Source organism: Palaemon carinicauda, chromosome 28 (genome assembly GCF_036898095.1).
Source record: "Palaemon carinicauda isolate YSFRI2023 chromosome 28, ASM3689809v2, whole genome shotgun sequence".
Lineage (NCBI taxonomy): Eukaryota > Metazoa > Arthropoda > Malacostraca > Decapoda > Palaemonidae > Palaemon > Palaemon carinicauda.
Window position 1 is genome coordinate 59441256 of NC_090752.1, and position 14542 is coordinate 59455797.

At 39.2% G+C, this 14542-nt stretch overlaps 2 protein-coding genes across 2 annotated transcripts in view; one reads left to right on the top strand and one right to left on the bottom strand.

Annotated features, from left to right (window-relative positions):
• Window positions 1-14542, bottom strand: part of LOC137621833 (protein SpAN-like) — a 341729-nt gene that overhangs the window by 149574 nt on the left and 177613 nt on the right. The gene's annotated exons all lie outside the window — the stretch shown is intronic.
• Window positions 1-14542, top strand: part of LOC137621834 (mucin-3A-like) — a 33433-nt gene that overhangs the window by 13443 nt on the left and 5448 nt on the right. Inside the window, exons 4-11 of the mRNA XM_068352341.1 lie at window positions 477-676; window positions 3024-3218; window positions 5846-6107; window positions 6674-6757; window positions 7391-7565; window positions 12152-12278; window positions 12497-13233; window positions 13748-14191. Of these exons, the coding sequence (XP_068208442.1) occupies window positions 477-676; window positions 3024-3218; window positions 5846-6107; window positions 6674-6757; window positions 7391-7565; window positions 12152-12278; window positions 12497-13233; window positions 13748-14191 (2224 nt within the window). The remainder of the gene's footprint in view (window positions 1-476; window positions 677-3023; window positions 3219-5845; window positions 6108-6673; window positions 6758-7390; window positions 7566-12151; window positions 12279-12496; window positions 13234-13747; window positions 14192-14542) is intronic.

Here is a 14542-nt window from a genome sequence, read left to right on the forward strand (position 1 = left end):
TAACAGACCATCTTTCCCCGGAACATACCAAGTCATCTTTGCCCCAAACAAAACAGATCATCTTTCCCCAAAACATAACAGACCATCTTTCCCCTTAAACATAACGGGTCATCTTTCCCCAAAACATAACAGACCATGTTTCCCCAAAAATATAACAGACCATCTTTCCCCAAAAACAGAACAGGTCATCTTTCTCCCAAACATAACAGGTCATCTTTCCCCAAAACATAACAGACCATCTTTCCCCCAAAACATAACAGACCATCTTTCCCCCAAAACATAACAGACCATCTTTCCCCCAAAACATAACAGACCATCTTTCCCCCAAAACATAACAGACCATCTTTCCCAAAATCATAAAAGGTCACCTTTCCTCAAACATAACAGGTCATCTTTCCCAAAAACATAACAGTCCATCTTTTCCCCGAAACAGAACATAATAATTTGTAGTAACGCCACATCTATAACATTAACAGGTTACGTCAATCGCATGGCAGTGTGGGCAGCAATAGCCCACTGGGAGGAAAACACCTGCCTGACTTTCGAAGAAGTCCTCCCTAGCCACAGCGGAGCACACCTGAGATTTGAAAGGAACTCTGAGAATTGCAGCTCGTACGTCGGCATGACGAGTTCGTCGGGACAACCCGTCTACTTGACTGATCTCTGCGAAGAGGAGGTAAGTGGAAGGGACAGATAGAGGTTGCCAGGTTGGCCTTTTTCAGGCCAAAAGCCTCAAATTGGGCCCTTTTTGAAATTGGTTGGCCTTGAGTAACATCATGAAAAAAAGGCTAGCCTTAAGTGCTACACTTTTGGCCTTTTTCTACCAATAGGTTGGCCTTTTAAAACTGTAGTTGATTAGGAGTTGGCCTTTTTCTATATTTAGAAAGCCTGGCAACCCTGCTAGACGAAATGGCATCGCCCGGGGAAGGCGATTAGATAAAGTAAAATGACTTTGCCATTCGGAAATGTTGCAAAATGTTTTCGAGTATGATTCCCAAGTTGTTTGGTAGAAAATTCATATTTTAGATTAGGAAATGTTACAAAATGTTTTCGAGTATGATTCCCAAGATGTTTGGTAGAAAATTCACGTTTTAGATTGGGCAATGTTGCAAAATGTTGTCGAGTATGATTTCATGTTGTTAGGTAGAAACTACATATTCCAGAGATGCTAGTCTTAGAAAAGTATTACTCTAGGGAACAATTCAAGAATAAAACTTCAGTGGCTAAGTTAAGGGGGGAAGGGGGGGGGTGCTTTTTGAAATGTCCCCCAGGTCTCCAAGAGCCCCTAGAAGGGCCCCTCTAGGGGCTCTTGAAGATCCAGTGCGTAGAGTAAGGTCAGATAATAATAATGTGTAATTATACATTTAAGATTACTCCCGACTCACCAATGTTACATGGAAGGGGGCGGGTTTCTTTACTAACTCAGCCCCCCCCTCTCACCGGCCCCCAAATTTCTAGCTGCGTTCTTGAATAAAATAAGTGTCAATCAGAATTAGCAGACGATTTTTCCTGTTTAAATCGAGAAAAAAATAGTAAAATTCATAAAAAAAAAAAATCAAGCTTCAATCTACGAATAAAACTGGTAGTTAACAATGATAAATCAAAACAGTTTTCAATAAGAAAATTAACTAATACTATCTATAGATACAGTATAGAAAGTATCTTCTACAAAGTATTCAACTGATTTCGAGATTTTTACTTTGTTGGTATAAGAACTGCCATATTGCTTTAATTTCCCTCGACGTTTCTTGTAATAATATTTAAAAGTTTAAGGTTTAAAGGTCATTCATGAATGGCAGAGGCAAGGGATATTGACGAGAGAGAGAGAGAGAGAGAGAGAGAGAGAGAGAGAGAGAGAGAGAGAGAGAGAGAGAGAGAGAGAGAGAGAGAGAAAATAAAAATTAAAGGCATCTCATTAATGGGAGAGGCAGGGGACAGTGACAATGACCTCTATAGACACACTATATGTATACACATGAGCAGCATCTAAGAACCTTCCCTACCCAAGCTAGGACCAGGGAGGGCCAGGCAATGGCTGCTGATGACTCAGTAGGTAGACCTTTAAGTTCCCTCAAACCCCCTATCCCCTCTCCACACAAGCTAGGACCAGGGAGGGCCAGGCATTGGCTGCTGATGACTCAGCAGGTAGACATATAGGCTCCCCGAAATATCCCATTCTTAGGTGAAAAGGATGGAGATGTTATAGACACTACAAGAAACTATCGAGCTTGAGCGGATCTTGAACCCATTTGGGATCTAATTAGTCCTAATGACTATTAGTTTTGTTCATAATCAAGTATAATTATCATCAAATCTGTACAAAAAGATTTATGAGTCTCATATATGATTTATTTATTGACAAAATTTGTATATAATGTTGACATTTTTTATGTTCAACATTTTATTTTTTTCTAGAAAGTATTTAATTACTTTTACGCAAATTATGCATGCTTTTTAAAAGATGAATTTATCACTGATAAACTGTAGATTATTCAAATTTTCAATTATTAATTTTGGTATTAATATATTCCATAACTAAAATCCCCTTGCATGGTAGGTGGAGTCATATTCTCCTCTGCAACTCTTAATATTTCTCCACTATTATTTTTCTTATTTTGCATATCCGTATTTTCTTAACTTCCTCCTGGAATTAAATTTAATTGTTATATCTTATATAATGTAGAGTTTTAAGATCACGCAATATAGAGGCCTGTATTAATCAAGTTAGGATATGGAAAATAATTTAATATTTATATTCTTATTAGTGAATCATATTTGTATATACCTCTAATAAGAAAGATAACTTACTACCCACACTATCTACCTACCTATCTATCTCTCTACATTCAACACAGAATCAAGTTTTAATATCATTCAGCATCCTGGTAGCATTCAGTTTCATTGAACCGAATCCTTTAATATCATCCATTCAGTTTAGAATCAGTCCAATAAAATACAGTCTCTTAACACCATACTTCTATTCAATTTCCTTCAAATTTTATGTAATACCTTATGCTTCGCAGTTTGGCGAGCTTGTTGTGGAGATCGGTCATGCCATTGGGATGTGGCATGAGGAGATGAGATCAGACAGGGATTCCTACGTCAACATCAACGAAGATAATGTCCTGCCGGAGAAGGTGAACAATTTCGTCAAGGAGTCTGACAATAGCTATGGCGTCCCTTATGATTACAGCTCCATCATGCACAACCACGAGAGGGTGAGATATCAATAGGAACTGAAAGTTGTATGTTAAGTTTGCGGAACTGCAAGACGTACGTAATTGTTTGCGGAACTGCAAGACGCACGTAATTGTTTGCGGAACTGCAAGACGCACGTAATTGTTTGCGGAACTGCAAGACGCACGTAACTGTTTGCGGAACTGCAAGACGCACGTAATTGTTTGCGGAACTGCAAGACGCACGTAACTGTTTGCGGAACTGCAAGACGCACGTAATTGTTTGCGGAACTGCAAGACGCACGTACAGTAATTGTTTGCGGAACTGCAAGACGCACGTGATTGTTTGCGGAATTGCAAGACCTAAGTAAAGTTTATGGAACGGCAAGACATAAGTAAAGTTTACAGAAAGGCAAGACTTGCGTAAAGTTTGCGGAACTGCAAGACGTACGTAAAGTTTGTAGAACTGCAAGGCGTACGTAAATTTTGCGGTACTGCAAGGCACACATAAAGTTTGCAGAACGGCAAGGCGTACATAAAGTTTGCGGTCCTGTAAGGCGTAGATAAAGTTTGCAGAATGGCAAGGCGTACATAAAGTTTGCGGAATGGCAAGGCATATGTAACGTTTGCGGAACTGCATGGCGTACATAAAGATTGCAGAACAGCAAGGGGTACGTAAAGTTTGCCGAATGGCAAGGCGTAGGTATAGTTTGCGGAACGACGAGACGTGTGTAAAGTTTGCGGAACGACGAGGTGAACGTAAAGTTTGCGGGACGGCAAGGTGTACATAAAGTTTGTGGAGCGGTGAGGTGTCCTTAATGATGGCGGAACGGCGAGATGTACGTAAAGTTTGCTGGACAGCAAGGCGTGCGTAAAGTTTGAGGAACTGCCAGATGTACGTAAAGTTTGCAGAACTGCAAGGCGTAAGTAAAGTTTGCGAAACTGCCAGACGTCCGTAAAGTTTGAGGAACTGCCAGACGTCCATAAAGTTTGAGGAACTGCCAGACGTACGTATAGTTTGAGGAATTGCCAGACGTAAGTTTTTGTGGAACTGCAACGTGTACGTAAAGTTTGCGGAAGTGCAATGCTTACGTAAAGTTTGCGAAACTGCAAGGCATACGTACAGTTTGCGGAACTGCAGGGCGTAAGTAAAGTTTACGGAACTGCAAGACGTACGTAAAGTTTGCGGAACTACAAGACGTACGTAAAGTTTGCGGAACTACAAGACGTACGTAAAGTCTATGGAACTGCAAGGCATGCGTAAAGTTTGCAGATCTGCAAAATGTGAGTAAAGTTTGCAGAGCTGTAAGACATCCATAAAGTTTGCAGAACTGTAAGACGTACGTAAAGTTTCAGGAACTGCAAGGCGTACGTAAAGTTTGTGGAAATGCAAGGCGATTGTAAAGTGTGTGGAAATGCATGATGTAGGTGAAGTTTACGGAACTGCAACACGTAGGTAAAGTTTGCAGAACTGCAAGACGTGCGTAAAATTTGAGGAAATGCAAGGCGATTGTAAAGTTTGGGGAAAAGCAAGACATAGGTAAAGTTTGCAGAACTGCAAGACTTAAATAACGTTTGCAGAACTGCAAAACGTACGTAAAGTTTGTGGAACTGCAAGGCGTACGTAAAGTTTGCAGAACTGCAAGACGTACTTAGAATTTGCGGAACTGCAAGATGTACATAAAGTTTGTGGATCTGCAAGATAACTTAAAGTTTGTGGAACTGCAAGACGTACGTAAAGTTTACGGAACTGCAAGATGTACATAAAGTTTGCAGAGCAGCAAGACATGCGTAAAGTGTGCAGAACAGCAAGACTTGTGTAAATTTAACTGATGCAGTCGATATATATCAAATTGCCTTTTGGTGTCCCGTCATTTCTAATGTATGAAAGGATTGGTAATACTTTAAGTAATGTCTATTTGACCTAATGGAGAGTCATGACAAGGTAAACATTAAGGTAACAAATTTTACGTAACTTTTGTTATGAACATCAAATAGTTATATGGTCTATGGTCATTTGATCATATAAAATTGGGATGAACAAAGATAAAGTGTTAGGTGGCTTAACTGCAAAATGGACAATACATTGGGGGTGACCGATCACCTAGTATGCATAAACATCTAATTATGAACTTTGATGGTATAAAAGTGTAAGTTGAGCAGTTTGCTGCAAGAAAGATTTAATATTTGGATTTCTTTGGCCAAGAGATTTCATAATCAAAGTCAACAAATATGTTGAAAGGGTACAAATTTGGGGTAAAAATCTTATTATCTTCAATTGGGAATTTTCTGTGATATGGCAGGAATGTGAGAATAATAGCATATCATGCAAGATTTCCCTATACAGAAATATCAGTATGAGAAAGTATAAGCATAATTTATTCCTCAGAAGGTTCTCCAGTTATTCTTTCATTTGCAGACAAAAAAAAAAAAAAAAAAAAATATTTTGTTTACCAACTGGAATTCAAATTAGTAACTTTAAAAGAGTTCACTTTGCCTTTGATTTGAAGTCAAATCGTCTAAGTCCCTCTCGTTATTCTTTCATTTGCAGGCAAAAAATATTTTTTTTGTTAACTAGCTGGAATTCATATTTGTAACTTTAATAAAGTTCACTTTGCCTTCGATTTGAAGTCAAATCCTCCCTCAGATCAACATACTCCATTCCACAGGTCTTCACTCTGAATGGACACATCACGATAGCAACATTAAATCCCTTATACCAAGGGCTTTTGGGACAACTCACGGGCTTGTCCCACATGGACAAGCTCCTGGCAAACAAAATGTATGGATGTTCGGCTAAACTCATCTCAGCGTCTACTTGCTCCAGCGACACCTGTCAGAACAATGGCTATCTCTCGAGATCGTGCACGTGCGTCTGCCCCGATGGAACGTCTGGTACCAATTGCGAAACAGTGACAACGCCTTACAATGGTAAATCATGGTGTTTAAAGTTTTATTTTCGGGTGTGGTACCATTTAATAGTTATAAACTCTAAATAAACACAAGAACAATGATTTAATTGTTAGGATACTTAGAATACTTTAAAAAAATTCATCACCAGTGAAAAGTAAAAAAAAAAAAAAATAGATGGACAAATCCAAAATAATTATGTACTGTTAAAATTTTGCATTAAAAACGGTTAATATCTGGGAACTTTTATTTCAGGATTTTTATCGTTTTAAAAACGTATACATTGACGTAAGGGAGTGATCAAGGTATATAGAATAAGGGTTGGGAGTGATATTACGGTTATCAACCCGTAAAATTTAAAAACAAATTACGGTAAAATTACGGCCTCCCGTATTTTACTGAAATACGTATGAGAACAGTATATGTTTATGGAGAATTTCAGATTAAAATTACGTTTTATTTAACAGCGTACTTAAGAAAATCCATCAGTGAACAGTTAAATTAAGGAAAAAAATGTTGATGCACAGAACCAAGAAAGTATTGATATTGACCAAGAGAGTAATCTACGACCCTTTTTATACTTACAGATGCCATATTATCACCTTATACCGAGCAAATAACGACAGAGGGTACAATTACTTCTCCCAATTACCCTAACTATTTTGAAGCTGGTAAGTATTACCCTGAACACTTACCGTAACCTGTGGTAGATTCACAAACTTCATAATTAAAGACTTGTTCACAAACTTCAGGAGTTATGCAATATATTCAAAGCTTGTCTGCACACAGTTTATATATGATAGATCTAATTTAATGTTGTTAATTATCTTGAAATGTTTTATTTTGATTGTTATTGCTTCTCTTCCTATTTATTTATTTCCTTGTTTCCTTTCCTCAGTGGGGTATTTTTTTCCTGTTGGAGCCCTTGGACTTATAGCATCATGCTTTTCCAATGAGGGTTGTAGCTTAGCTAATAATAATAATAATAATAATAATAATAATAATAACAATAATAATAATAATGATTTATATATATATATATATATATATATATATATATATATATATATATATATATATATATATATATATATACATATATATATATATGTATATATATATACACACACACACATATACATATTGAGGCTCTTTGCGTCAATAGGCGTAAGAGGAGATGAATAATAATAATAATAATAATAATAATAATAATAATAATAATAATAATAATAATAATAATAAGATTATGCTTACGAACCATGATACCCTACACGTCAGTGTTACCAAATCCAACCCCTTTTCAGGACTGAAATTCACCAAGTGGATCGTAGCCCCCGAGTGCTACAAAGTGGTGGTAACATTTACAGCTTTTGACATTTACTGGAGAACTCCTCACTACATTCGTGAGTCGGAAACAGCAGATATCTGCTGGTACGACGGTCTGGAAATTCGAACAGATAACATGCTGGATGGAACATGGTAAAAAGAGTCTCATTTCTTCCATGGTTTCCATGTTAAATTTAATTCTAACTGTAAATTAAGAGTTTAAAGTGTTTCTTAAAATAGTCCTTAAGAGAAACTAAGGATATTAAAATTAATCACTATATTTCGGTCAATACACATTGGCCCTCGAAAAACGGGGTAATGGTGATTGGCCGAAATGTAGTGATTAATTTGTATTTCCTTAGTTTCCTTTAAGGATATTTAGGAAACATATGTATGCATATATGTATGTATATATATATATATATATATATATATATATATATGTATATATAATATATATATATATATGTATATATATATAATATATATATATATATATATATATATATATATATATATAATATACATATATATATATATATATATATATATATGTATATATAATATATATATATATATGTATATATATATATATATATATATATATATATATATATATATATATATATATATATATATATATATATATATATATATATATATATATATATATATATCTTTGTACATATAAATATATATAAATTCTTAAATAATTATTATTTGTATATATATATATATATATATATATATGTATATATATATATATATATATATATATATATATATATATATATATATATGCAACTTATATAAATACATACACACATATAAATATAGAAAATGAATGTAAATAAATATACTGTATATGCATATAAATAAGTATTCACATACAATATATATAGACACATACATATGAATATTATATTTGAACTTCTCAAACAATTGTTACACACACATACCTCTCCCACTGTATACTCCTTCTCCCTTCTCGACAATCAATGCCATTGTTGTAAATCCCTTATCTCTACACACCTTCTTCAAAGGCCTTACACATTTCTAGATTTTAATCACAGTGATCCTAAACCTATTGCAAAACGGGAGGATAAAACACAAGACGATCAAATACCAATCTTATGCCACAGTCTTAATGAACTAGTTCTACTTGTAACCCTTCACAATCAGGTACAGTTCCCTATTTGCAACCCTTCACGATCAGGTTCAGTTCCCTATTTGCAACCCTTCACAATCAGGTACAGTTCTCTATTTGCAACCCTTCACAATCAGGTACAGTTCTCTATTTGCAACCTTTCACAATAAGGTACAGTCCCCTATTTGCAACCCTTCACAATCAGGTACAGTTCTCTATTTGCAACCCTTCACGATCAGGTTCAGTTCCCTATTTGCAACGCTTCACACTCAGGTATAGTTCCCTATTTGCAACCCTTCACAATCAGGTTCAGTTCCCTACTTGCAACCCTTCACAACCAGGTACAGGTCTCTATTTGCAACCCTTCACAATCAGGTACAGTTCTCTATTTGCAACCTTTCACAATAAGGTACAGTCCCCTATTTGCAACCCTTCACAATCAGGTACAGTTCTCTATTTGCAACCCTTCACGATCAGGTTCAGTTCCCTATTTACAACCCTTCACAATCAGGTTCAGTTCCCTACTTGCAACCCTTCACAATCAGGTACAGTTCTCTATTTGCAACCCTTCACAATCAGGTACAGTTCCCTATTTGCAACCCTTCACGATCAGGTTCAGTTCCCTATTTGCAACGCTTCACACTCAGGTATAGTTCCCTATTTGCAACCCTTCACAATCAGGTACAGTTCTCTATTTGCAACCCTTCACAATCAGGTACAGTTCTCTATTTGCAACCTTTCACAATAAGGTACAGTCCCCTATTTGCAACCCTTCACAATCAGGTACAGTTCTCTATTTGCAACCCTTCACGATCAGGTTCAGTTCCCTATTTGCAACGCTTCACACTCAGGTATAGTTCCCTATTTGCAACCCTTCACAATCAGGTTCAGTTCCCTACTTGCAACCCTTCACAACCAGGTACAGGTATCTATTTGCAACCCTTCACAATCAGGTACAGTTCTCTATTTGCAACCTTTCACAATAAGGTACAGTAACCTATTTGCAACCCTTCACAATCAGGTACAGTTCTCTATTTGCAACCCTTCACAATCAGGTTCAGTTCCCTATTTGCAACGCTTCACACTCAGGTATAGTTCCCTATTTGCAACCCTTCACAATCAGGTTCAGTTCCCTACTTGCAACCCTTCACAACCAGGTACAGGTCTCTATTTGCAACCCTTCACAATCAGGTACAGTTCTCTATTTGCAACCTTTCACAATAAGGTACAGTCCCCTATTTGCAACCCTTCACAATCAGGTACAGTTCTCTATTTGCAACCCTTCACGATCAGGTTCAGTTCCCTATTTACAACCCTTCACAATCAGGTTCAGTTCCCTACTTGCAACCCTTCACAATCAGGTACAGTTCTCTATTTGCAACCCTTCACAATCAGGTTCAGTTCTCTATTTGCAACCCTTTACAGTCAGGTACAGTTCTTTATTTGCAACCCTTCACAATCAGGTACAGTTCTCTATTTGCAACCTTTCACAATAAGGTACAGTCCCCTATTTGCAACCCTTCACAATCAGGTACAGTTCTCTATTTGCAACCCTTCACGATCAGGTTCAGTTCCCTATTTACAACCCTTCACAATCAGGTTCAGTTCCCTACTTGCAACCCTTCACAATCAGGTACAGTTCTCTATTTGCAACCCTTCACAATCAGGTACAGTTCCCTATTTGCAACCCTTCACGATCAGGTTCAGTTCCCTATTTGCAACGCTTCACACTCAGGTATAGTTCCCTATTTGCAACCCTTCACAATCAGGTACAGTTCTCTATTTGCAACCCTTCACAATCAGGTACAGTTCTCTATTTGCAACCTTTCACAATAAGGTACAGTCCCCTATTTGCAACCCTTCACAATCAGGTACAGTTCTCTATTTGCAACCCTTCACGATCAGGTTCAGTTCCCTATTTGCAACGCTTCACACTCAGGTATAGTTCCCTATTTGCAACCCTTCACAATCAGGTTCAGTTCCCTACTTGCAACCCTTCACAACCAGGTACAGGTCTCTATTTGCAACCCTTCACAATCAGGTACAGTTCTCTATTTGCAACCTTTCACAATAAGGTACAGTCCCCTATTTGCAACCCTTCACAATCAGGTACAGTTCTCTATTTGCAACCCTTCACAATCAGGTTCAGTTCCCTATTTACAACCCTTCACAATCAGGTTCAGTTCCCTACTTGCAACCCTTCACAATCAGGTACAGTTCTCTATTTGCAACCCTTCACAATCAGGTTCAGTTCTCTATTTGCAACCTTTACAATCAGGTACAGTTCCCTATTTGCAACCTTTCACAATCAGGTACAGTCCCCTATTTTCAACCCTTTACAATCAGCTACAGTTCCCTATTTGCAACTCTTCACAATCAGGCACAGTTCCATATTTGCAACCAGGTACAGTTCTCTATTTGCAACCCTTCACAATCAGGTACAGTTCCCCATTTGCAACCCTTCACAATCAGGTACAGTTCCCTATTTGCAACCCTTCAATACCAGATACAGTTCTCTATTTGCAGTGTTTCACAATCAGGTACAGTTCTCTATTTGCAACCCTTCACAATCAAGTACAGTTCCATATTTGCAACTCTTCACAATCAGGTACAGTTTCCTATTTGCAATCCTTCACAATCAGGTACAGTTCTCTATTTGCAACTCTTCACAATCAGGTACAGTTCCCTATTTGCAACCCTTCACAATCAGGTACATTCCCTATTTGCAACTCTTCACAATCAGGTACAGTTCCCTATTTGCAACCCTTCACAATCAGGTACAGATCTCTATTTGCAACCCATCACAATCAGGTACAGTTCCCTATTTGTAACCCTTCACAATCAGGTACAGTTCTCGATTTGCAACCCTTCACAATCAGGTACAGTTCCCTATTTGCAACCCTTCACAATCAGGTACAGTTCTCTATTTGCAACCCTTCACAATCAGGTACAGTTCCCTATTTTCAACCCTTCACAATCAGGTACAGTTCTCTATTTGCAACCCTTCACAATCAGGTACAGTTCCCTATTTGCAACCCTTCACAATCAGGTACAGTTCTCTATTTGCAACCCTTCACAATCAGGTACAGTTCCCTATTTGTTACCCTTCACAATCCGGTACTGTTCCCTATTTGCAACCCTTTACAATCAGGTAGAGTTCCATATTTGCAACTCTTCACAATCAGGTACAGTTTCCTATTTGCAACCCTTCACAATCAGGTACAGTTCTCTATTTGCAACCCTTCACAATCCGGTACAGTTCTCTATTTGCAACCCTTCACAATCAGGTTCAGTTCCCAACTTGCAACCCTTCACAATTAGGTACAGTTCCCAATTTGCAACCCTTGACAATCAGGTAAAATTCTCTATTTGCAACCCTTCACAATCAGGTACACTTCCTATTTGCAACCCTTCACAATCAGGTACAGTTCCCAATTTGCAACCCTTGACAATCAGGTACAGTTCTCTATTTGCAACCCTTCACAATCAGGTACAGTTTCCTATTTGCAACCCTTCACAGTCAGGTACAGTTCCCTATTTGCAACCCTTGACAATCAGGTACAGTTCCCTATTTGCAACCCTTCACAATCAGGTACTGCGGAACGGAGATAGCCAGTGGCGAGAGTTTCACTTCTACCAGGAATGAAATGGTCCTCTATTTCAAGACGGAGACCAATTTCAAGACAGGATGGTCCGCGGATATAACTTTCGTCGAGGACGCAAGTTGCACAAGGTAACTCGATGACCAGAGGAAAATCTTTATATGAATGCATTCAAGGATATGTGACATACAAATTAACTATGATTATGTATTTATAAATCCTTGATAAGAAAACAATTGGATCAGAGAGAGAGAGAGAGAGAGAGAGAGAGAGAGAGAGAGAGAGAGAGAGAGAGAGAGAGAGAATTTTCTAAGGCCCGGGTTTTTTTACTTCAGCACGACTTCAACTACTCCACGTCTACATCTACAACCACTTCCTCTACCACAACTCCCACAACCACTTCCTCTACCACAACTCCCACAACCACTTCCTCTACAACAACTCCACAACCACTTCTCTACCACAACTCCAACAACCACATCATCTACCACAACTCCTACAACCACTTCTCTACCACAACTCCAACAACCACTTCCTCCACCACAACTCCAACAACCACTTCCTCTACCACAACTCCTACAACCACTTCTTCTACCACAACTCCAACAACCACTTCCTCCACCACAACCCCAACAACCACTTCCTCTACAACAACTCCAACAACCACTTCCTCCACCACAACTCCTACAACCACTTCCTCCACCACAACCCCAACAACCACTTCTTCTACCACAACTCCTACAACCACTTCCTCCACCACAACTCCTACAACCACATCCTCAACCACAACTCCTACAACCACTTCTTCTACCACAACTCCAACAACCACTTCCTCCACCACAACTCCTACAACCACTTCCTCTACCACAACTCCTACAACCACTTCTTCTACCACAACTCCAACAACCACTTCCTCCACCACAACCCCAACAACCACTTCCTCTACAACAACTCCAACAACCACTTCCTCCACCACAACTCCTACAACCACTTCCTCCACCACAACCCCAACAACCACTTCTTCTACCACAACTCCAACAACCACTTCCTCCACCACAACTCCTACAACCACATCCTCAACCACAACTCCTACAACCACTTCTCTACCACAACTCCAACAACCACTTCCTCCACCACAACTCCTACAACCACTTCCACTACCACAACTCCTACAACCACTTCTTCTACCACAACTCCAACAACCACTTCCTCCACCACAACCCAACAACCACTTCCTCTACACAACTCCAACAACCACTTCCTCCACCACAACTCCTACAACCACTTCCTCCACCACAACCCAACAACCACTTCTTCTACCACAACTCCAACAACCACTTCTTCTACCACAACTCCAACAACCACTTCCTCTACCACAACTCCTACAACCACTTCCTCCACCACAACTCCTACAACCACATCCTCAACCACAACTCCTACAACCACTTCTTCTACCACAACTCCTACAACCACTTCCTCTACCACAACTCCTACAACCACTTCCTCCACCACAACTCCTACAACCACTTCTCTACCACAACTCCAACAACCACTTCCTCCACCACAACTCCTACAACCACTTCCACTACCACAACTCCTACAACCACTTCTTCTACCACAACTCCTACAACCACTTCTTCTACCACAACCCCAACAACCACTTCCTCTACAACAACTCCAACAACCACTTCCTCCACCACAACTCCTACAACCACTTCCTCCACCACAACCCCAACAACCACTTCTTCTACCACAACTCCAACAACCACTTCTTCTACCACAACTCCAACAACCACTTCCTCTACCACAACTCCTACAACCACTTCCTCCACCACAACTCCTACAACCACATCCTCAACCACAACTCCTACAACCACTTCTTCTACCACAACTCCTACAACCACTTCCTCTACCACAACTCCAACAACCACTTCCTCCACCACAACCCCAACAACCACTTCCTCTACAACAACTCCAACAACCACTTCCTCACCACAACTCCTACAACCACTTCCTCCACCACAACCCCAACAACCACTTCTTCTACCACAACTCCAACAACCACTTCCTCTACCACAACTCCTACAACCACTTCCTCCACCACAACTCCTACAACCACATCCTCAACCACAACTCCTACAACCACTTCTTCTACCACAACTCCAACAACCACTTCCTCCACCACAACTCCTACAACCACTTCCTCTACCACAACTCCTACAACCACTTCCTCCACCACAACTCCTACAACCACATCCTCAACCACAACTCCTACAACCACTTCTTCTACCACAACTCCTACAACCACTTCCTCTACCACAACTCCTACAACCACTTCCTCCACCACAACTCCTACAACCACTTCTTCTACCACAACTCCT